Consider the following 24,531-nt stretch of genomic DNA (forward strand, 5'->3'; position numbering starts at 1 on the left):
GTGTATCTTGATTGTCATGGTGGTTACACAACTCTGTCATCACTCACAGAAGAGCACACCAAGAAGGACATTCACTGTCTACAAATTGCATTTCAACACACACATGCACAAAACAACTGACATCATAGCACTTTTTTCATCTCTGGTATTTTAAAAAAAAAAAGAACCAATAATTTACAAGATACATATTTTTTTTTCTTACTCTTGACTCAAAATTTTGTTTTCCTAACATGGACAAAAATTCCTGTAATTGGAAATCTGTTAAAAGAGGAAAGGGAATTGACTGAAAAACAATGCGGTGAAGAGAAAAATCTGTAACTATGCCTGGTAACTTACTGCCATAATCATCCCGCAATGTATACATATGTTAAATCGTTACGTTACATACCTAGAACTAATACAGTGTTACGTGCCTATGATAGCTCAGTAAAAATACATACATAAATCGAACAGCTAAAAGGGAGGCAAATAAATGCAAAAATCTGATGTCAAAAAAAGACCTGCCGGATCTGCAAACCCAGGTTCATGGCAGCATTATTATTATTATTTTTAAAGATTTTATTTATGTATTTGACAGAGAGAGATCACAAGTAGGTGGAGAGGCAGGCAGAGAGAGAGAGGGAAACAGGCTCCCTGCTGAGCAGAGAGCCCGATGCGGGGCTCGATTCCAGGACCCTGCGATCATGACCTGAGCTGAAGGCAGAGGCTTTAACCCACTGAGCCACCCAGCCGCCCCTCACGGCAGCATTATTTAGAACAGCCCTTGGTGGAGGCAACAGAAGCATTCCCCATGGACGAATCCATCAAGTAATGTCGCACATCTCTCCCACAGAATACTACTCAGCCTTCAAAAAGGACATTCAGACACAGGCTCTAATGTGAATGAGCCTTGAAAACATTCTTCTAAGTGCAATAAGCCAGTCATAGCAGGACAAGTGCTGTAGGATTCCACTGATAGGCCGTACCTCTAGTGGTCAGGTTCACAGGGACAGAAAGTAGAACATGGTGGTGGCCAGGCGCTGTGAGAAGCACAGATGGGGTGGGGAGTTAGTGTTTAACGGGGACAGAGTTTCAGCTTGGGATGATGAAAACAGGTATAGAGAGGGATGGTGGTGGCTGCCTAACACTGTGAACAACTTCATGGTAATTGGTCGTTTATCACAATTAAGCCGACAGACAAATCGCAAGGACTCTTTCCTACATTGTAAGCAAGCATGCTCGCTCTGGGCTGGGGAGGATCCTGACATCGCAGCCCTGGACGCAGCCTTCAACCAGTCCCAGGCCCAGGAGGAAGGATGCTGAAGCACCAGGCGCGGCTTCTCTCTGCTGTTCCAGCCCGAGGTTCTCCCACCCACCAAGAAGCCCTCATGGAGGTTTCTGGATAGCCCACACCATCCTTGTGAGGAGCCAAGCGAAGCATAGAATTGCACAAACACTGAAGCTCAAGAGTGTCTGTTTTGCACACAGACACAAAATACCACACTGTCTGGGCTGTTGCTCCCCCAAAGGAGGCTGTGAGCCAAGAAGTCACAACAAAGGTGAGCACAGGCAGGTGCACCGGCCTCAGCCAGAGGGGGGCTGCCGGCTGCCCAGGCTGGGAGGACTTCTGTCCACAAAGTACTCAGAAACCCAGAGAGGCCTGAGCACACCGAGGGGGGAAATTAAGCAAGGCCGGTGGCTGCCAGGACGGCTCTCACACCTCACACTCACCCCTTCTCCAGGTAAATGCCACCAGGGGCTTTCTCTGGACCAAAGCTCTGGACCAAACCTCCCTCATGGTCAGTCAGTCCCCTTGTCCCAATGCCGTGCCCCAGCCGTCCCGAGCCTCACGGAACAATGTGGCAAGCCGCGCCGTCCCACTCCTCCCTGCCTCTGTGCACGGGTCTGTCTCTGCCCTGGAGGGCCTTCCGTCTCCCCCACCCCCGCAAGAGCTTAACATACTCCTTTCCATTTGGATCCATTCAAGACCCAACTAACGGGCCACCCTCTCCCAGACACCTTCCTTGGGCTACGCCAGCAGAGTTAGCCCCTTTTTGGTGCCCAGCTGGTATTGAACTCCATCACATCATCCATTTATAGGTTTCTTGGAGTCAAGGACTATGTCAAGACCTAAGCACAGGGCTTGGACCCTGTGTAGCAGGTGCACACAAACCTCAGATGAACACACGGACAGAGGGATGGTTGGATGACGGATGGATGGGTGATGGGTGGATGGACGGATGATGGATAGATGGATGTCTGGAAGGGCTGATGATAAATGGATGATGGATGGTGACTGTCTGTGTCCTCCTAAAATCCATATGCCGAAACCTAATCCCCAGTGTGATGGCATTACGAGGCGGGGCCTTCAGAAGGTGATTTGTTCACTAGGGCTGAATGTCCCAATGAACACTAATGACTGGGATTAGGACCCTTATAAAAGAGACCCCAGGGAGCTCCCTCATCCCTTACACCATGGGAGGACAGCAAGAAGGCAGCCCTCTATGAACCAGGAAGAAGGCCCTCACAAGACACCAAATCTGGAGATGCTGAGATTTTGGATTTTCAGCCTCTATAACTGTGAAAAACAGATTTCTGCTGTTTATAAACCACCCAGTCTACGGCACTCTGGTACGGCAGCCCAAATGGATTAAGGCAGATGGCTAGCTGGCTGGATGATGGATTGATGAAGGGACGATGGATGGGGTGGCTAACGCACAGCTCCTGCTTTCTCTGGAACATCTGCTACTAGGAAACACATGAGCAAGTCTACTCACACATATTTGGGGCTTGAGGAAGATTCAGGATTCGCAGACCCCGTTGTTTCAACGTAAAGGGTTTCCTTTACAGCTTTGATCAATAAATGATGATTTTCTGAGAACCTTTTGTTATGGAAATTTTCGGACACAAACAAAAATGGAGAGCAAAGTACCATGAAGGTCATGTCCCACCACCTGGCTTTGGCCTTGTTTTGGGGGATGAACACCCAAGTCTGGAAAGCAGCCGGGAACTATGAACCAGGCAATCATTTCCCATCCCAGCTCTGCCCCCTCAGGTGACTTGCTGGAGGGAAGAGCCCTTGGGGGGCGCGGAGAGTGACCCTGCTGGCCTCCCAGGTTCCATGAGGAACATTAACGAGGGCTCCTGAACATGGGAAACACCCACACAGGGCTCTGTCATCTTATTTCACAACCACCAGGAATTAGGAGGCAGTTCACTGTAGGACAGGGGTTAGCAAACTCCAGCCCATGGGCCCAAACCAGCCCATCACTGCCTGTTTTTGTGTGATGTGGGATCTGAAAATGGTTTTCATATTTTTAAATGATGACGCTTTATTTATTTTTTATTTTTATTTTTTTAAGATTTTATTTATTTATTTGTCAGAGAGACAGAGTGAGCACAGGCAGACAGAGTGGCAGGCAGAGGCAGAGGGAGAAGCAGGCTCCCCACAGAACAAGGAGCCCGATGTGGGACTCGATCCCAGGACGCTGGGATCATGACCCGAGCCGAAGGCAGCGGCTTAACCAACTGAGCCACCCAGGCGTCCCAAATGATGACACTTTAAACGGTTATATGAGGACCTACTTAATACCCAGGACTGCAGAGCAAAGAGCAAAGGCTCAGATAACCACCTGTGGTTCAAATCCAGGTTCTGCCTTAGAAGCTTCTTACCATTCTGAGCTCCTGCTGTCTGAGCACCAATATTGCAGGCACCACCTAGCTCCCTGCAGGGCGGAGTGAGGCTCAGATCCTGGAAGGCACTTGGGATTCCATTACAAAGAGCAAAGCCAAACCCAAATGCAAAGTTCCAGTAAAGAGGGGGGATCCTCTCTCTCCTGCCAGACTGCCCAAGAGGGAACACTGGCACACTCTGGGGGTCCCAGGCAGTCAAAGTGCAGAAGAGAGCTGAGCCGGCCAAAAAGAAAGTTCTTTAGGAAAGTACAGACTTCCACGGAGGTATCCGTGCCCCACTGGAGTGCAGACAGTCAACAGAGTCTCCTTTCTGTCCTTGAGCCCTCCAGCCTGACCGACCCAACTCCAGAGCTGGGTAGCTCCGACACAGTCCCTGCTCCACTGGCAAGGAGAATGCTCAGCAAAGGATGGCAGGGGCCAGACAGAGAGCTTCCCCTGCAGGCAGCAAGGCTTGGACTCTGATCTCAGGTGGGGCTTACACCAGGCAACAGGCCGCTGGAGGATCAGTCATCTGTGATGAAGGGGAACAATGCCTCAAGGTACCAAATGTCCCCACACCTTGGTTTGGAGATGCACACAGGCAACAGCCACACACGTGAGTCCTGCTCATTTCGGTGCTTGCCTTAGCACAAGCCTTCCTGACTATGCAGAGCTGTGCTCCGTCTGGCAAGACACCAGCTGGCATGACCAGGCCTCCCCCTGCCAGCCACCTGCCTGGATACCATCACCCCTGGGCAGACACCCTCCACATTGTCCTCACCCCTCCCACTTCGGTCTGGCCCTGCTCTGCATTTCAGCATGTTGCCCAGGTGACACCGGCACAGCATTCGAGCACCTGCTCCCAGCCCAAGGGCTGGCAGTGGGCGGCAAGAAAAAATGACAAATCAGCCCTCAAAAAAGCATCACAGCTTCCATTTAAACTTGCACACAGAACCAAATCCACCCCCTGGCTGGCTCGCCACAGGCTCCCTAGACCCCAGTCACTGCAGGCAAGCCAGACCCAGTGGGGTCTTACAGAGAGACTGCTTCAGGACCCCTGCCAAAAAGGTTTCCCTGCCAGCCAAGTGTGGCCACGCAAGCTCCTCTCCCTCCCATAAAATCCCTTTTCTACCATGGCATTTGGCTTCCTTGGAGCCTCCATTAAAGCCAGGCAAGAACTCCATGGGCCAGAATTAACTGGACAATGCTATCTAGCAGGCCTAATCCATGGCCGGGATACATGGGAGAGAAGCTGAAATGCTTTTCCAGTTCAGTTACAAGCAGCCCAGGGTAGCAATAAACTAGCAAGTCTCATGATAAACAAGGGGATGGGGAGTTCTTTCCCTACCAAGAACCACCGAGCTGACAAAGAACTAAGTGTCATATAGCCCGTGATCTTGGGAAGCTTCCCAAACGAGAGACTGGACAGGTGTGGCTCCTGCTCAGGGCCTCTCCCAATTCCAGGCCCACGGGGCTGGTTATTTCTGGGGAACATTAAGGAGCTGGGAGTCATGAGGGGACCCAGTTTAGGACAAATGCCTCCTAAACCAAACCTTAACCTCAGATCCTGCTTCTCTAGACAAAAACCCCAAATCACAATTTCGGATTTGGCGGAGGCAAGCTTCTCCCTGCCCCAAGCTCCCCCTCCCCCTGCTGCCCCTCTTCCCGTCCCCTTGCCTCAGGAGAAGGCTGCCTTTTTTTTCTTTTTTCTTTTTCTTTTTTTTAAATCTCCTGAAGGAACCACTTCACTAAAGTCCTACAAAAGGAAAGGCGCAAGAGAGAGGTCCAAAGAGAGCAAAGGATTAACTATAAAACCAAGAGTAAACTGGAACATTTCCGGAAGGTAACTGGGCAGAAGACATCAAGGGTCTTCACACCATCCACACCTCTGACTCGGTGAATCCCCTGAGAGGCCCACCCTCGAAGAAGGAGGGAGAAATGCAAATGGAAACCCACATAAGAAGATGTTCACGGACTGTAATGCCACTGAACTATACACTTGAAATGCGGTATACACAAACAATGGATATTATTCAGCCTTAGAATAGAGGGAAATTCTGACACATGCTATGACATGGAGGAGCCTTTATGCTCAAAGAAATGAGCAATGATACTATATGAGTCCACTCACTGGCTCCCTAGAAGAGTCAGATTCATAGAGATGGGAAGTGGAATGGGGGCTGCCAGGAGCTGGGGGGTTACTGCTTCACAGGACAGAGTTTCAGGTTTGCGGGATGAAAGGAGTTCTGGAAATGGACGGTGCTGAGAGCTGCCCAACAGTGTGAAGGTAATTAATGCCTCTGACCTGGACACTAAAAAATGTTTGAAATGGTAAATTTTGTTACGTATATTTTACCACAATTTTAAAATATTAATGCAATATGCCAAAAACCATTGAAAGGTAAAATTTATTTTTTTTAAGATATTTATTTAAGTTGTCTCCACCCCCAACGTGGGACTCGAACTCATGACCTCAAGATCAGGAGTCGCACAGTCTTCTGATTGAGCCAGCCGGGTGCCCCAAAGGGTACACTTTGAACAGGTGAATTGTACGGCATGTGAACTATGTTTCAGTAAAAATTTTCTTTAAAAAAAAAAAAAAAAAAAGATGCTCACTGCGGTACCTGGCTGGCTCAGTCAGTGGAACATATAGCTCTTGATCTCACGGTCGTGGGTTCAAGCCCCATATTGGGTGTAGAGAGTATATTTTTTTAAAGATGCTCACTGAAATATTGCAGTTACCAACTACATTCAGTAAATAATACTTTTTTGCTCTGCTTTATTGAGAGACACTATGTGTGAGAGTGGGGGCAGGGGGAGAGGGAGAGAAAGGAAGAAAGAAACTTTTAAGCAGACTCCACACCTACAAAACCCAGCTCAATCTCACAACCTTGAGATCATGACCTGAGCCAAAACTAAGAGTCGGACACTTAACTGACTGAGCCACCCAGACTCCCCTCAGTAAATACTTTAAAATGTCCAACAAAACTAATTAAACTTAGACCAGTTAAACTGTAACTCTATCACAAAGTAACAATATGGTCCTTCAAAATGTTTATAGACTATTAAGTAAAAAGGAAAAGGCTCTCCCTAACTGACAAGGGGAAGACACCCAACTAATGCAGCAGGATGTCAGCTACATAAGATTTTATCATCAAGGGGCGCCTGGGTGGCTCAGTGGGTTAAGCCTCTGCCTTTGGCCAGGTCATGGTCTCAGGGTCCTGGGATCGAGCCCCGCATCGGGCTCTCTGCTCAGCAGAGAGCCTGCTTCCCCCTCTCTCTGTGTCTGTCTGCCTCTCTGCCTACTTGTGATCTGTCAACTAAATAAATAAAATCTTTTTTTTTTTTTAAGATTTTATTTATTTGTCAGAGAGAGAGGAGAGCGAGTGAGCACAGGCAGACAGAATGGCAGGCAGAGGCAGAGGGAGAAGCAGGCTCCCCGCCAAGCAAGGAGCCCGATGTGGGACTCGATCCCAGGATGCTGGGATCATGACCTGAGCCGAAGGCAGCTGCCTAACCAACTGAGCCACCCAGGCGTCCCAATAAATAAAATCTTTAAGAAAAAAAAAAAAATTATCATCCAGTCAGGAAGAAAAGAAAATCTCCATTAACACTGAGCCGAAGCCTGTGTCCCTGAACAGGTCAGGCTTCCAGCTCTGACCTAAAAGCAATCCATGCCCTCTTCTACCTGTCAACCATTTAAAACACAGAACAAGCACTTGTGGATTCCTGGAGCATGGTTCTCAACCCTGGCTGCAGAGGGAATCACTCCCAGAGCTTTTCCAGAAACCCAAGCTGGTTTAGCGGAAGAAATCAAACAGCCACGTGTGAAGTGCTTAGGAAGGGGGCGGCCTCTGGGAGCTGAGAACAGCTGACAGCCAGCAAGAAAATGGGACCTCAGTCCCACAACCACAAGGACCTGGATTTTTGCCAACAAGCTGAAACTGGAGGAGACACAGAGCTCCCAAATGGGAAGGACAGGAACCCGGGCCCTGGGCAACACTTGGATTGCAATCTTGGGAGACCCTGAGCAGAGGACCAGCTAAGCCACGCCCTGACTGCTGACCCATAGACACTATGAGTTTTCAAAACAAAATAAGAACCTCCGGAGTGACCTGCCGTGGACATGTGTGTGGGGCTGTTTTAGCCATAGCAGAGGCAGTCTATGTGGGCAGCTGGGGTGGAGACCTACTTCTTTCATTCTCTGCCAGGCCAAATACCCCCATTTCCCGTAACCACTCTGCCGGCAGCCTTCAGGCTTAGCTGCACCAAGCAGAAAGTACGACTATGGCATTCCCAGGTCTGCACACTTCCATGAATATCAGGGGAAAACGTGGCCTCCTAGACATCATGTGCTATGCCTGCTGACCCTTAAAAGGTTTGTAGTCGAATGCAAACCCCCAGACCTTTTCCAAGTAAACCACAGCCAGGCCCAGGCTTTCAGAAACCCCTGTGAACCTTCAAAACAAAACAGCTCTGAGAGGGAACAGCCAAGGACAGTCCACGGATCCTGCCCTATTGCTCCTGCCTGGTCTGTGCACCCTGGAGCCTGAAAGTCAGGCCAGCCAGGGGGGTGTCTGAGCACATACCGTGATGCCTACAGGTCCTGCCTCGGCCTTTGATGTCCAAGGTCGGTTGTATTTACGCTCCTGTCCAGTCATGCCCAACTCAGAATTCAATAAACATAAGTGACCCTCCTCTCCTTAGGAATGGCTTCCATTAATTCACATACTTGAGGGAGCCAGGGAGAAAGGAGAAAGACATGAGAAGGAGACATCCCTATTCCGTTCTCTCAGATGTACCCTCCCGCACTCCTGAGCTGCACCCCTGCTTGTTGTTCCTCAGTAGCCAACCGTGCCGATTTTGTACCTGCAGCAAGGGAAGCAGGCCCCTTGCTGGCTTTCTGGAGGCCCGGCTGTCCAGCCCAATGCAGCAGACATTTCCTGAGCGGCTGGAGCAAAATGCCTCCCCCAGCCAGCCAGCAGGCTGGGCCTTAGCCCATTAACCTTCCTGGACTTCCTTGCCAGAGTTTCTGGAACCTGAGACTGCAGACTAAGCAGGGATAAATAAGCAACCACAGGGCTCATGGGGCCAGAGAAGCCGGGAGATGACAAAGGAATTTTTGGGACCAAGTCTTTGACGCTTCCTCACACACCCCTTTCTGGAGCCATGGGCATTCTTTTCCAGACCCGCACTGGTCTACTTCTGGAGACTCACACCCCTTCTAGAGCACCTCTCTACCCCTCCACACACGCACCCCAAACAGCCCTTCTGGAGCCTTGCCTGTTCTTCCACAGAGGAGAATCTGCTGCCCAGCTCATACCATTTGGCCACTGAAGAAATTCCACAGGAGAGGAAACCAGACTTAGTTAATAATCACAACCTGGACTTCTTAGGGCCAAATTCTAACAGTGGCTCACCAGCTGCTTTCAGGGGCAAGGGTGGGCCCATCTGACTGCTCCATGACAAGACCCTGTTCCACAAGGGCCTCCCTACTGGGCACTCACGCACGTGGGTCTCAGATCCCAGGCCATTACCATGACTCACCGGGGCCCCTAAGCCACAGGCTCCGCATCTGATACCCCACTAGCACAGGGCTCATCATTGCATTCCTCTCCAGCCACACTTGGCCACCAGCCACGGGGACATGACCCACATGGCCACTGTCCCATTCCCCCCTGTGACAGACACATGGCGGACCTCCCTGTTCCCTCTCAGACCAGCTAAGGGGCCCCAACTCCCGCTCTCCCAAACAAACTTTCTGGCCTTACAGCCCCCTTCATCTCTGTCCCCTCCAGATCTTCTCACCCCTCACTCACCTCCCTAACCCCCTGTGTCCCGGGGTGAGCCAGGCCAAGGCCAGTGTCTCTGAAGCACCATCCCATGCACACAAGGCCCAGGCACCTGAAAGCCACATCACTCCTGGTCACTGTTCAGCAGTAACCCGATCACTCCTTTGCTGGGACCACTAACCTCCCCACTGACCCCCCACACACACACCTTGATCACCTCCTTGGAGCTTCTATTTGGACCCTGGGACCAAGCAAGCCCATGGGTACACACTCGGGGAGCTCTCTCAAACTCCGATCCTAAATCCCTGACTCCTTCGCCTTTCTGCAACATGAACCCCCCCCACCACACTTCCCCTCTCATCTCAGACTCCCCTCTCTCTCATGAGGCCCCCAAACATGCAAACCTCAGGCCTGCTCAAGCCTTCTTCTCTCTCCACACACCTGCTGGACTGTCAGTTGTCCTGGTCTTGTCCTACCTGGCCCTTTCTCTCTAAAGGTCTGCAGCCTGCTGCTCCCACTCTACCAGGATGCCAACCCCCAGACTCTACCAGGCTCGCCTCTGTTCTCTTCTGTCACCTGCTTGCTCTCGTCCTCTCCATCCTCCCCCCAGCCCCACTCATTCCCAAGACAACAACTCCAGGGGCCCCAACTCCCACCAGACCATCTTGTACACTCCTGCCAAATGCTTTTCCTGAGGCAAAGCTCCAAAGGCATCCCTTCCCCTCTCAACAACCTTCTACCTGCCCCATTACCCTTCGAGAAAGCACTACGTCCTCAGCTTGTTTTCCTGGGCCTGCCCAGCATGACCCTGACCCTCCTATATCCACCCTCACCTCCCCTGTTGCCCACATTTTACATTAATTCTCCAACCAAACAGGCTCTGCTATTTCCTAGCATGGTGATTACTTCCCAGCCTCTAAGCTCTTGCCACTCTCCTTTCCACCTAGAACCATCCTCCTAGCCCTCTTCCCCAAGGACACGGGACAGAGGACATGGGGCCTTCCCACCCGTGCGCGCCACAGCCCCACTCTCTGCACAGAACCCCGAGACCTTTCTCACATCACGGGATTTAAGTGCCTGCTTGTCTCTGCTCCCACCCTGGTCTGCAGGCTCCTCGTACCCCGGGGCTAAGGGTTGAGTCTGAACCAATCTTCCTATTTCCTAGAACAGGGGAGGGACAAACCCTCCTGAAGAACAGTGGTTCCCCGCCACCTTTGCCTCTTAAAAAAGCGAATGCTCGCCATTACTGAATTCTGCACATAGTGGTCAAGACTGTACATTTTACATTATGTATCATTTTTTTCCACAATTAAAAAAAAAAAAGGCAACAATGAATACACTGAATACCAGGGTGAGAGAAGGGATAGGTGAGACCGGCCCAGGCAGATTCTGAGCAACGGGGCTTAGTGTCCTCCTCTCTTTCTTCCTTCATGGGGGTTTGAAAATGGCAAAGCTTTCTAAATTAAGAAAGCAACTGTAATAAACAACAACAAAAACACACCTACAAAATACATTTCGAGGGGTGCCTGGGTGGCTCAGTGGGTTAAAGCCTCTGCCTTTGGCTTAGGTCATGATCTCAGGGTCCTGGGATAGAGCCCAACATTGGGCTCTCGACTCAGCAGGGAGCCTGCTTCCCGCCCCCTCCCCCATCTGCCTGACTACTTGTGATCTGTCAAATAAATAATTAAAATCTTAAAAAAAATACATTTCCAGTAACAATCCCGTACCTCCAAATATGAATATAGACACATTCACCCATGTTCCCACAGGAAAGTAGAAAGCTTTCAGAAATCAACATTCATGAAAGAATCACATTTTCTGGTCTAGGGTCTAAGATTGAGGCAAACACAAATACCATTTTTGCACACAACGGCTGGCATGCTCCCACCCCCCTCCCCGCCCCCAAGAGAGTGAATGTGCTATGCTGAGCATCAGCCTAAGATAATTTACAAGTCAGGCCACTGGGACTTCCAGCCAACTGGAGGATGATCAAGTCCACTGTGGCGACCACCTCTCTTTGAAGGAGTCCAAGCATTGCTAGTCCAGCCTTTGCATTCCCCTGCCTTGCATCACAGCTGCTCCGTGACACCAGGCAAGGTCACGAGACAAAGATCCCCCTAACTATTCAAGTACAGAAGAAGTCCAAACAAGCGGATGGTCTTGAGTCTTTCACCTAAAACCTCAGCCATGGGGGTCCCTGCTACTTGTCCACAGGGGCCCCTATGAGAGAAAAATGCAAAACCGGCAAATGCAGCAGATGCCCAGAGCACCGGCTGCTCTTCTCCCTTGAGCAGAGGCCTCAGTCAGCTCAGTCTCTGGGGGGCTTGCTGTCTGTCCAGCTGCCACCCAGGCCTGGCACCAAAAGGCTTAAGGAAGAAACTGAAAACATTGTGCTCTGTGAAACAAACCAGACACAAAAAGACAAGTGCTGTATGAGTCCACGTATATGACATCCTGGAGCAGAATACTTTCTGAATGATGGGTGCCAGGGTTTGGGGGTTGGAGGGGGTGGGAAGCTATTGTTTAATGGGGACAAAGTTTCAGCCTGGGATGATGAGAAAGTTCTGAAGATGGATGGCAGTGATTATTGAACAGTGTGAAAGTGCTCAATGCCAATGAACTGGACACTTAATGGTTTAAATGATACACTGTATGCTCTAATATTTCACCACAATAAAAGGGAGGGGCACCTAGGGGAAGACCACAATCTTCAAGGTCTGTGAATGGAAAATGTTGCCTCTGAACAAGCAGGTTCCTGATTGACAGACTATGACATGGAGCCTCAGGCTGGAGGTTGAATCAAGTTCTGGTGAGGCCAGCCAACTCTTAGCCACAGCTTGGCTTCTGGCATCCCATCCCCCCAGGGCCCTCCCCCAAGGAAAAGGAGGCTCCACCCATCCCTCCAGAACCTCCACACACAGGCCTCTCAGGCCTCAAGGACCCCCATGAGCCAGTAGAGTGTGCCCAGGCAGCAGTAAGGGCCCGGCCAGCCAGGTACCAAAACACCTTCTGGAATATTATTCGGCTACCAAAAGGAAGGAGGTATTGATGCATGCTACAACAGAGATGAGCCCTGATACCTTATTCTAAGTGAAAGAAGCCAGATAAAAAGGCCACATGTTATACAATTCCATTCATGTGAAATGTCCAGAAAAGGCAAATCTAGGGATGCCAGGGGGGCTCTGTTGGTTAAGCATCCAACTCCTGGTTTTGGCTCAGGTCATAGTCCCAGGGTTGTGACATCGAGCCCTGAGTCCGGCTCTGTGCTCAGTGGGGAGTCTGCCTGAGATTCTCTCTTTCTCCCTGCATGCACGCTCTCTTTCTCTCTCTCCCTCTAAATAAATAAATGATAAAATAAAATCTTAAAAAAAAAAAATAAAGGCAAATCTATAGAAAGTAGATGCCAGAGGCTGTGGGAGAGAGGGGGTCATGGTACCTGATGGGAGCAGTCTCCTTTTGAGGTGATGAAAAATTTTTCTAAAATTAGACAGTGGTGATACTTGCGTAACCCTATGACTATGCTAAAAAAACACTAAATCGTACACTTTAAATGAGTGAATTCTGTGGTGTGAATTCTACCTCAGCCATTTTTTTTAAAAGACTTTAAGTGCGGAGGCCCATGCAGGGCTTGATCTCACGACCCTGAGACCATGACCTGAGCCGAAATCACAAGTCGGATGCTCAACCAGCTGACCCACCCAGGCACCCCTCTACCTCAGTCGTTTAAGAACCACCCCCACAAGGTGGGAATGCAGCTCCTGGTTTACAGGGGGTCAGTGAAGGAAACCAGACAACCATGTGCCCACCATCCCAGGCACCAGATGGTATGGAAACTGCATTTGCCCCCAGGTCTTCAAGCAAAAGACTTTCTGGAGCTCTCAAAAGGAGCATGTCCCCAGTCATGCTGCAGGTCTGATGGCCCCAGCCTCTCAGGGAGGGGGTGAGGTGTAGCTGGGGAACATCGTGGGCCACTCTGATTCCCCTGACGCTCTGGGGAAACCTCACACAGTTCTTCCCCACGCCCCATTGCTCACCATGGGGGCCAGCTCCTCACCTCGCCCACCTGCCCCAGGAGCTGCCTCCCTACCTCAGAGGCACCCTGCTGGGGCCATGCCCAGCTCTCCAATATCCTCCCCAACTATACACACCAGGCAACGCCCTCTGGCCTGTAAAGCCTTAGGAAATCTGCAGACAGAGCCTGTATATGCCAAAGCATTAGTAATTTCCAGAGCTTCCCATCTTCCTCCTTTTTTTCCTATTAAAATAAGAAAGTCTGCAGTTTTTATTTCCTCTCTTGAGGTTTTACAATCACTAAAAGTGAGAGCGATGTGGTTCTAAGCCTTCCCTCCACAAACTTGACGGGCGGGGGCGGACTCTAGGAGAAAAATCAAGAGGTCTCACTTTTCCTCCAGTCTCTAGCTTTGAGGGCCCCCAAAGTCACAAGGCCTTGCAATGGGGAACACCGCAAGGGGAACTCATTCTATCCACCATGGGGGTAGATATGTCCCAGGAAGGAGGGCTCAGCAACATGGGTGTGCAGCCCCAGGTTCTCTGGGCTGATGGAACCTCACACCTGGGGCCTTGAGGCAGAAAAATACATGCTGCATATTGCATATGCAAGAACTCCACTCAACCCCAGAGGACACATTATGAGAAGGAACAGAGGGGGCTCACGGCCATGGCAGACCCCTGGGACCCCTGGAGCTCATACTGGGCACTCTTGCTGAGCCAAGTGGGTAAAATGGCCTGCCCCTCCTGAATTATGCATTTCTCCTTTAGAATCTCTTGCTAAGTGGTGTGCAATCAACCAGCATTAGATGCCTGAGGGGGCAACTCCATAAGACCAGACAGGGGGCCAGACCCCCAGGGACCATCCACTCTGTGCACTCAAGTTCCCTCAGAGCCTTCAAAGGAGGGGGTCATGGTCTTCAGGCCACAGAATCAATGCCCTGCACAGGACCACACCCTGGGTCTACCTTTATCGTCTGCATTCTTGCCCCAAACTAGGCTGACGTATGTTGCCTCTAGATTGCTTCTAGAATATCCACTTTGTCACTTACAAGGATATGTGCGTAAATATCGTTCCTGCTCTACTGGCATTCCAACTAATTCCAGCAGCATACGTTAAAAGGAATAGGTCAGGCCATTAAAATTAGGTGAATCTTCAAAGGCTCTTCTTAAACCAAAAGAGGGAACTTGAGTGAAGGATCCTCCTTGGGCTCCTCCATCCCTGACTGCAGCAACAAGTCTTTCTTCCTCTTCTTCCACGGTCCCCTGGAGCCTCCTGGCCAGCCAGAGACAATTCCTTCCTCATGCTCCCTGGGCCACGTACTGACCCTCCGTGCATGTGGCCAGCCGTCTCTGTCCCATCCTCCCAGCTGGGCCTTGTCCCTCTGTACCTCCTGGAACCTGCTCCCAGCAAAGCATCCTCCAGCCTCCCCCCTCAGCTCTTGACCACTGGATGGAAAAGGCAGACAGATGAGCAGCGTCCTCCAACGTATTTGTCCTCTTGGTCCCCTGCTGATATCTTCCTGGACCTGCCCAGAGGCTGGAACTGGATGATGCCTATCACAACACTAAGGTTTATGTGGCTGTCTCCCCAGCAGACCGAAAATGACCTGCTGGGAAGCCTGTCTCCCGACACTCCGCACCATTCCTGTCTGAAACGTGTTTGCTGAACGTCCCTCCACCTACTGAGGAAGGAGATCACTTTGTGCCCACACTCCTGTGATTGGCATCACTCTATGGTCTGAGGAGAAAGGCCAGCACCAGCCCCTCCACCAACTGCCTGACCTTGGGCGGGCGTGTCTGTCTCACACCCGCTCAGACCCAGTCAGCTGATGGCATATAATTAAGTTAATGATCTTGCTCCAGCCATGTCATAAGAATGTTTCAAGGGCACATGAACCAGTCTCCACCAAAGTTGTAGTTACCACACAAGTGGGGCCTCAGTCTTCCCGCAGCAGCACAACTCGGCAGGCAGGCGCAGCTCTGAACCCGCCAGCCATGTCTCCCTTGGGCACCAGCAGCCATCCCTGTGCACAGTCATTTTGCAAGGTCACCATTGCAAGTGCTAGAAGCCAACACAGCTAATTAGCAGGCCCCCGTCTGAGGACTCGGGAAGCTCACTAAGGTTGAGCCTGGGAAGACCAAGGCTCGGCAAAGAAGGAAAAACAATCTTCAGATAATTTCCTTCCTGGGCAAGTGGTATCACTGGGACCCCGAAAATCTGATGTTGATTATCTGATGGGGTTGGGGGAAGCAGGATTAAAAAGAACCAGAGAAGGGTCTGAGCAAACAGAGACCCCAGAAATGGGGTCTCATCCTGTCTTTGACCCACAAACATCCACAATACCCAAGACACGGGCAGACCCACATGCGCTCAGGACACCATACCTCACACATGGTTAAGAGCCTAGAGTGAGGCACATCCTAGGACACCGAGGAAGGTAGGATCCTGTCTTAAGGCTCTCACTTCCCTGGAGAAGGAAGCCAGCAAGACACAGGATTAACAGGAAATCGCTGCAAAAATACACTGAAAGGAAGATACATAGGGAAGATACCAGGACATCATAAAGGTTTTTTATTTTTGTGTGTTAGTTTTTATTTTACTTTTTTTCTTAATTAAACAAATTATTATTATTTTGGTGCAGGTGTGTTAGTTTAAAGACAAGGCCCTTTGGAGATTAGCCTCTCCACAAATCCACGAATAAAGGCAAGAGAGAACTTCCACGGAGACGAGGTCTGGCACACAGTAGATACTCAATAAACACTGCTGGGTGACTGAATGGGGAGAGGTGGTTGCCTTGCTAACAGAAAAGTAGGTAAAGATGAAAGATATGGAAAGCACCATGTTCCTAACCTAGAATTTTAAAGGGAAAAAAAAAATCAAAGAATTGAAGAAAAGAATCCTAGCAATGACAGGATCCAACCGCTAACTTCTTCAGCAAGGCGTGATGTATGGTAACCGTGAAGCAGGAAGACACAGTCCTCCTGACGCCAGGCTTTGTTTTCTTGGCTCCGCGAGGCTGGCTCCGCGAGGCTGCCGTAGCACCAAACAACATATCCCTCAAGTACTTCCTAAAACATGGCTGGTGAGACCAGCACAAGCACCATCTCTCTCTGTCACAGCAACCTTTCCGCAGCTGCCCAATGAGGGACTCACTGAGTGTTGTGGGCTTAACTGTATCCCCCCGCCCCAGATCCATATGCTGAAGCCCCAATCGCCAAGTACCTCAAAACATGACTGTATATGGAGATGGCAGGGTCTTTAAGGAGGTGATAAAGTTAAAATGGGGTCATTATGGTAGGCCCTAACTCAATATGCCTTGTGTCCTTATAAAAGGAGGACATCTTGGACAGAGAGACACGAGGGGAGCAGAAGCACAGAGGGATGACCATGGAAAGAGGCAATGGGGGAGGAGGAGACAAGCAGGGAGGCATCTGCAAGTCAAGCCAAGGAGAGAGACCTCCGAGGAAACCAACCCTGCTGACATCTTGATCTTGGACTACTAGCCTCTAGAAACAAAGGAAAAATAAATTCCTGTTATTTAAATCACTCCGCCTGTTGTGTTTTGTCATAGCAGCCCTAGCAAACTAATACCTGGGGCCACTTCAAAACGTGGGTGGGAAAGCCAAGGAAGTAGCACCATGACTAACTAGTGTTTTCCTAAACATACCTATTATGGACCAGAAAAGGGAATTAAGGATGAGAACACTGCTCCTGGCAACTTCAAAACCCTACTTGAGTGAAATCAACCAGACACGGAAGGACAGCTATTATGTGACTCCACTGACATGAGGGACCTAGGTAGGATAAGCCAACTCACAGGGACAGGATAAGCCTAGGATAAGCCAACTCACAGGGACTTCTTCTCTCTAGAAGAGCGGTGGCTGCCAGGGACTGAGGTAGAGGGAAGATGAGTTAGCACTGAGTTCAGTTTCCCAAGACGAAAAGGTTCCGGCTATGGACGGTGGTGATGGTTGCATAACCATGTGAATGTACTTAATGACACTGAATTATAAATTTAACAACAGTTAAAATGACACATCTGGTTACGTATGTTATACCCCAGTAAAGAAACACAAACCTATCATGTTACATAAGTAACATTTTAACTTAATTTACTCCATTGTTTTCAAAGCAAAACAAAACAATAAGTAAAAAACAAAAATCCCCAAAACAAAATCCTACGTCATAGTATCCTAGTCAAGGTCAGGGACCCTAGTGGGACTATAATTTAATTAATTAAATGCACCGCCATTACTTCCTGAACCTTGATCTAAAAGGCAGCCGTGGAGGTGCCTGGGTGGCTCAGTCAGTTAAGCATCTGACTCTTGGTTTTGGCCTGGGTCATGATCTCAGGGTCATGGGATCGAGCCCTCTGTCAGGCTCTGCACTCAACCGGGAGTCTACTTGACATTCTCTCTCTCCCTCTCCCTGTGCCCCTCCCCCCACTCGTGCACCTGTGCTCTCTCTCCAAAATAAATAAATAGATCTAAAAAAAACCCCCCAAAACCCAGGGCAGCTGCGTCAAAACTCAGGCCTGTTGTTTGACAACCTGAGTACACCTGAAAATACCTATCCATTCACTGTGAATGAGGAAGGCCCCCAAACCACCATAGTCAGCTCCACCCTGGGCCTCAAGCATTGCCATGTCTTCTCCCGACTGGACCAAGAATATGGCTCACACGAATGCTTTGTCCTAGTGAGGGCCGCAGTCACATAAACAGGACCACAGGACTCCCAGTCAAGGAGGGGAGGTGGCTACTGAAGCCAGAAGCAACTAATGAGGTAAAAAGGAGGAATGGGGAAGGCACGTTGTCCTGGACCCACACAAAGCAACAGCACTCCCAGCTAGCTCCTTCCTTAGTGAAGGGTTCCAGAATATTTCATTCTGTTCCCCAAACAAGGAAGCCATCCATTCTGGAATCAGAAAACCCTCGTAAAATTTGAACTAGACTCCACTTCCACCCTGTTGATGACTTAACGGTCTCAGACTCCACCTGGTTGGTTCTGTCCACCCTGCGTCTGTTTATGGAAAGCAGACTATAGTCAGTTCAAAGGGGACCACAGGGTCTGATTTAAAGAGATGATGATCAAGCCAGTGCAAGGCCTGAGTGACCTTTTCCTGGCGCAGAATTACTCAGTCTAACTGGTGGCTGGTCCATTCAATCACCCAAGGGAGAAACAAAGCACTGATCATTCTGGTCACTACACACTGGCGGAATTCAAAGACCAAATTAAAGTGCTTAACAGAGATGTGAAAACACAGGGCAGCAACCTGTATGAGAGCCCATAAAGTAATACAGGATCTGGGGTCCAGTCTCATGACTGATACTTGGAAAGGGACCGAGGGACAGCCAGGACACTGAGCGTTCAGATCAAGAATTCCTCAGACCTGTAGGGCACCTGACTGGCTCAGTCAGTGGAGCACGGGACTCTTGATCTCGGGACTGTAAGTTCGAGGTCCATCATCCTGCCTTCAAAACATGCAGAGCCTGTGCTACCAGGTGGCTAACCTTGGGGAGATGCTGCTAAGTGAAATAAGCCAGATACAGAGAGACAGATCCTGTATGACTGTTTACAAGAAGTACTAAGAGTAGTCAAATTAGGAAACAGCACAGTGGCGGTTTTCAGGAACTCAAGGAGAGGAAATGGGAAGCTGCTGTTCAGTGGGGACAGTTTCAGTTGAAGAGGAGGAAAAGAGTTCTGGAGACGAGGGTGGCGATGGGCACACAACGGTGTGAATGTTCTTAATGCCACCGAGCTGCACATTAAAAATGGCTCAAATGGGTTAAAATGGTGAATTTTGTTACATATTTTTTATTACAAAAAAAAAAAAAAAAAAAGCAGTTCAGAGCCACAGGAGCCTGACATGGGTGCCCCCTGAGCCTTTGCTCGCACCCATCTCAGGGCATTCAGCTTCCCCCGCCTGCTGCCGATGGACGTGTGCTGACAGGCAAGCCCTTTCTCCAGCACAGCTGCCTCTGGAAGCTTCCCTGATCTCACTCCCTCTGAACACATAAGTGCTGTGTGTGTTCCTGTCTCCCATCAACGTGGAAGGTCCCAGATGGCAAGAACCATACTCCCCTTCTATGTAGCCCGCAATGTAGAAAGGGAAGGGCTTGCACACAGCAGGGCTCACAGCTGATGGATCCTGAGTGTGCGGAGGGGAAGGACCTCCGGGCCAACCCAGTCAGGATTTTCAGGTGCAATGCAGGGCGATTCAGAGAGTACTCTCAGGTGGCCATATTTGGGAAGGAATGGATCTGCACTCCCATAGGGACTTGGAACCCCTGGAATCCCAGCTCTGCTACTTCCTGGTTTTGTCCTTACCTATGGTTGGGCAGACCCACCCCAGGGTGATGGAAGAACCTGTGAGGGGCCCTGCATGAAGGCATGCTGCCACCATGCCTGGCACACAGAGATCATTCCAGCTTCTTCCCTCCAATGCCAGGGGCCCTCAACTGAAATACACGAGATCACCTCATCCAAAGGGATTCTGAAGCCATAAGAGCTGGGCCTCCATGTCTGCTGCTGTGAAAAATTAGGGTGCTTCCACTCCCTCCCACACTGTGGTTTTCCTTACCGTCCCTCTGCAGGGCACAGCCCTGGCCAGCAGGTCCCATAGCCGTCTAAAGAACATCAGGAAACAGTCCAGAAAGAGACAGATGGCTTTGCCAGCACAGACTCCCTTCCTTTACCTCCAGCCACAAGGCTCAGAAGAGTGCTGAGTACAGAGCTGAAAACCAGTTTTCAGGAGAAAAACAGGAGAGAGAACATGGGGCCTTGAGGACATTCAGAGAAAGATCCAGAAAATCCTAAGAGTGAGGTCCAAGTTGTAAAATTCACCCTTGGGCCATTTCCTGAGAGCTTGCCCTGAGTTACACACAGATCCAGGGTCCCACGCCTGCAGCAGCTTTATGAGAGGCTGGATGGAGCTGCTGATGAGAAGGGAAGAGGGACTGAAGGGCAACCTACTGGAACACATTTGGTCTGACCAGCCCCCACTTTCTGGAAACTCAGAATTCACCATCAGCAAGAGAATACCATTTCAGATTCTAGGTCTCCAGGAAAACCTCTCATTTTCTCTATTTTAATAATGCTCTCCCACGTGCCAGTAATGAGGGCCAGTTCAAGCTAGCTCACTCAGTCGACAGCTGGCCAGGCAAGGATGGTGCCCAGTGACCACAGGGCAATCCTCCAGACCCCAGGGGAGCTAATGTGCCTGTAAAGCAGGCTTCTAAATACTACAGCCTTCCACCCCCCAGCGAGGGACCTAAGGGATGCAGCTGGGTCAGGCCACAGGTCTGAGCAGCAAGCCATAGCCACCCCCAGCTGGAAACGTAAATCAGTAACTGGATGTCTCTAAAACACACACAAAAGACCACCAATCACAAAAAGGCCACTTGACAGAGCCAAAAATAGCCTTACTTGTTTCAAGAGGATTCTGACGATGGAAGCACGTACAACTCCATCAGCAGAAAAAGAAAAATCAATGGAGCAGAAAACTGGATCAGCCCAAAAGGGACCAGGACACCAAGAGTTCTCCCACAGCCTCACATCCAACCCCTGACCAGCCCACCGAAGCCCCACACCCACCCACCCTCTCCTTACTCCAATCTTAAAAACCATGCCTGGACCCCAAAACCCATCACCCCAGAAGTTCTATACACAACCCCATAGGTTTAATCTTAGGGCCAAGGGTCACACCATGGATTAGGAGGCCAAAATGAGCACCACTGTACACTCATTCCTGGGAAGACAAGGAGGCAAGAGTGCATGGAAGGATGAGAAAATGGAGCTGGGGTTAAGAGGCACACAGGAGACTACGGGTGAGTAATGATGGGTATGCCTCCCATCAAAGCCAGGCAAATCATAAAAGGTGTGGCTCTGTTTCAGCCCTGGATAAAATCTTCACCCCCGTGAATTTTCAGGGGCCCACTGAGTCAGAACTGCCTGTCACCTCGCTTCCTCCTAATTCTTATTTTTACCTGCTCTGACTTGCATTTGGGCGGCTGGTTAGCAAGCAAACCTGACACTTCTATGCCTTGGGAGCAGCTAGCAACATCTTAGCTTCCCCATTAGTGTCTTCCAGGACAGGAACAGTTGGGGCGGCGGGGAATTCCCGAGACACAGATCAATCCCCACTGAAAGTACCTGATCTAGAAGGCAGAGATGGCCCCCTCTTAATACGACCCTCACTGCCTAGATGGAGTGATCAAAGGGTGAGGAGATTACTGCCCAGGGCACCCTGGTCTCAACCCACAGAATCGTACAAGCCCACCGCTCTAGAACCAAAGGAACAGCCACCTACCATGCCCACACACTGCCCCTCCCAACCCAATTCCAGTCCAAACACTGGGAATCTGCATTCAGGAGGAAGTGGGGGATGGCCGTTTGTTCAGGTGTAGGATCAGGAGGAATCCTTCCCGTTCACAACAGCACATGGACAGTCCAAAGAAGTATCTACCTGTTCCTCCCCGGGTCATCGGACCCTTTTCTTTTCAATGGTTTCCAGCCAGGGTGCAGTTGTGCCCACCCAAGCTGATGGAGGTACCCACCTGCATCTCCATGGAAGGTGCCATCCTGAGGCAGCCTGCCGGACAAGCTGTCCCCATCACTGGGCCAGATCTGCCCCGTCTTGCGAACACCCACGATGGTGGCCTCTGACACGATGACCTGGCCCTGCCGGTGCCGTTTCTGGCACTGCGGGGTCGGGGGACTGCTGCTGTCAAAGGACTGCTGCGAGTTCTGCGAGGGCGAACGGCTCTTGTCTCGGAACATCCGGTAGGTGGTGGGGCTGGGGGACACGCGGCTGGACTGGCCGGAGGAGAAGTCCTCCTCACTGGAGGTGAGGTTCTCATTGGAGCTGCAGTCCGGGGTGTAGCCACCTCCACTGTCCTCAAAGCTCCGAGGGGAGTAGGACCTGCGGGGCCAGGTAAGGCGTTTCTCCTGCTCCGAAGTGCTCTGGCTGCGCAGGAGGGGGCCCTTGCCCTCCCCTTCCATCATCATGCCCCCGACGTAGATGCTCTGGTAGGGCTGGTACTCCAGGGGCGGCCAAGGGGGCCTGCTGCCGCCATTGGCGTTGATCAGGTTGTCCTTCAGGAAGTGGGGGTTCAGCTCCGCGTCCTCGTAGTCGCCGTCGAAGCCGCAGTTGCTCTCTGAGGATCGGCCCGGTAAGAGGGCCTGGGTGCGTCCCCCAGGCCCGGCCCGGGGCCGTGCTGGGACTTCTTACGTTCCATCTGCATCGCCTGGCTGCCTAGGGAGCTGATCCGGTCCGACACCTCTTTGTCGTTGACCTTCACCAGGCCGCGCTCGTGGTGAAACTCGACGTTCACGTAGAAGGGCTTCTCGGCGTCCGCCGCCCCGGGCTGGCCGTGGCCCTTGCGGATTCTCTCAAAGTTAGACCTGAGCGCCGCCACGCTGGTGGGGGGGCCCCGGTCTTCCCGGTCTGCGGCCACGGTGGCCCCTAGCCTGCGGGCGGCCGCGGGCCTGGCCTTGCTCGGTGAGCCCTCTCCGTCCGGCCGGGCCTCGGGCTCCTCGGCGGGCGGCGGGTCGGCGCCGTCGGCGGGCGCTGGCAGCGGGCGCTGCGCGGACGCGCGTGGCTCGGCGGCGCCGTCGGGGGGCTGCGCGGCGCGTCGGAAGCCCCAGCGTTGGCGGTCGTAGCTCTTCTTCTCCTTGGCCAGCAGCGTCTGCAGGTAGATCATGCGGAAGCGCTCCTGGTTCACCTCCTGCTCCAGGCGCCGAATGGAGGCCTTGCAGCGCTCCAGCTCCTGCTCGATGTCGCCCACCGAGCGCAGCTCCATGCGCGGCGGCTCGGAGTCCGGGAACTGCGCCTTCCACGCCTCGGCGAAGCCCACCGGGTCCACCATGGCGCGGCCGTCTTCACCTGCGCCGCCCGCCTGCGCACGGGGCCCGCCTCAGAGGCGGAGAGACCACCTCTCCAGGCCCGGCCCGGGGCGCCGGGCGGCCCCCATGGCCCAGTGCGGCGGTGGCGGTGGTGGCGGCAGCGGCGGCGGCCGGCGAACAATGCCCGCCCCCTCCCGGGCGGCAGGTGAGGCGGCGGGCTCGGCTCCCCGGGCGGCGCGGGGCGCGGAGGAGGGCGCGCGCGAGGGGGGCGGGCGCGCGCGAGGGCGGGGGAAGGGCGCGGGGCTGCGCGCGTCGCTATTGTGTGCGGGGCTCCTCCGCGCGGCGCGGCGCGGGCGCTGCCCTCCCCTCGGCCCGGCGCCGCTAGCCCATGGCCGCCGCCCGCGCGCTCCTCTGGTCTCTGTCCCGCGCCGCGTCCCGGCCGCCGCCGCCGCCTCCCGGGCGCCGCGCTCTGCCCGGCCCGCTCTCGCCGCACTCCCACCCGGCCCGCACTCGGCGCCGCAGGAAGGGGAGGGCCGGGGGGCGGTGGCCGCGGAGCGGCTGACGGAGCCGGGCGGGCCTCTTAAAGGGGCCGTGCAGAGGGCTCGGGGTGGGAGGGGGGTGGGGAGGTATGGGGGGAGGGGCCGCCGGGAGGCCGCGCCCCCACCCGGCCACTGCCCTCTCTCGGTCTCCGCGCCCTAGGAAACTCAGTCCCCCGCGGTGGCGAACCCGGCCGTCCGACTTGGAGGCCCTGGCGAGTTCTGCACTCCTGGAACAGGAACACCTGGATCCTCACGTCTCCACAACCCGGCAGCCGCTCTCCAGCATCAGGGCTGAGAGCTCTAGGGGCCATCCGCCGGGCCACGTCCGCACACGGGAGCCGGGGAGGGGCGGGTGATCCAGGGAGGCAGGGAGGACCAGGCTGGGCCACCAGAGCCAGTAGCGACTGTGTGCCAAGGGCCCCCAGCGCTGTGGTCTTGGAGTGACTAATGCAACAGCTGCCACAGGGCATTGTCGCAGAGATAATTAATAGGAATTTTTCCCGCAGGTCACTGAACACCCGCACCGCCCTCCCTGTGGTCCTGAGCTGTGTTTGTCCACTGGCCTCTCCTGAGCTTCAGAGGCCAGCCTAGTTTTTCCCGATTGCCTGACTCAGAACTTAGGTGTTTAGTCTCCCGCTGAGGCGGTGGCCAGTCTCCACCATAACCCTCAGGACTGGGTGGAAGACAGGACAGC

General features: G+C 52.3%; 1 protein-coding gene across 1 annotated transcript in view; it reads right to left on the reverse strand.

Moving 5' to 3' along the window:
• BCR (BCR activator of RhoGEF and GTPase) overlaps positions 1-23,828 on the reverse strand; it is a 124,973-nt gene extending 101,145 nt beyond the window's left edge. The window contains 2 exon segments of the mRNA XM_047696930.1: positions 22,011-22,625; positions 22,628-23,828. Coding sequence (XP_047552886.1) covers positions 22,011-22,625; positions 22,628-23,321 — 1,309 coding nt within the window. The 5' untranslated portion in view covers positions 23,322-23,828.
• Between the last annotated feature and the right edge of the window lie 703 nt (positions 23,829-24,531).

This window comes from Lutra lutra, chromosome 12 (genome assembly GCF_902655055.1).
Source record: "Lutra lutra chromosome 12, mLutLut1.2, whole genome shotgun sequence".
Classification (NCBI taxonomy): Eukaryota; Metazoa; Chordata; class Mammalia; order Carnivora; family Mustelidae; genus Lutra; species Lutra lutra.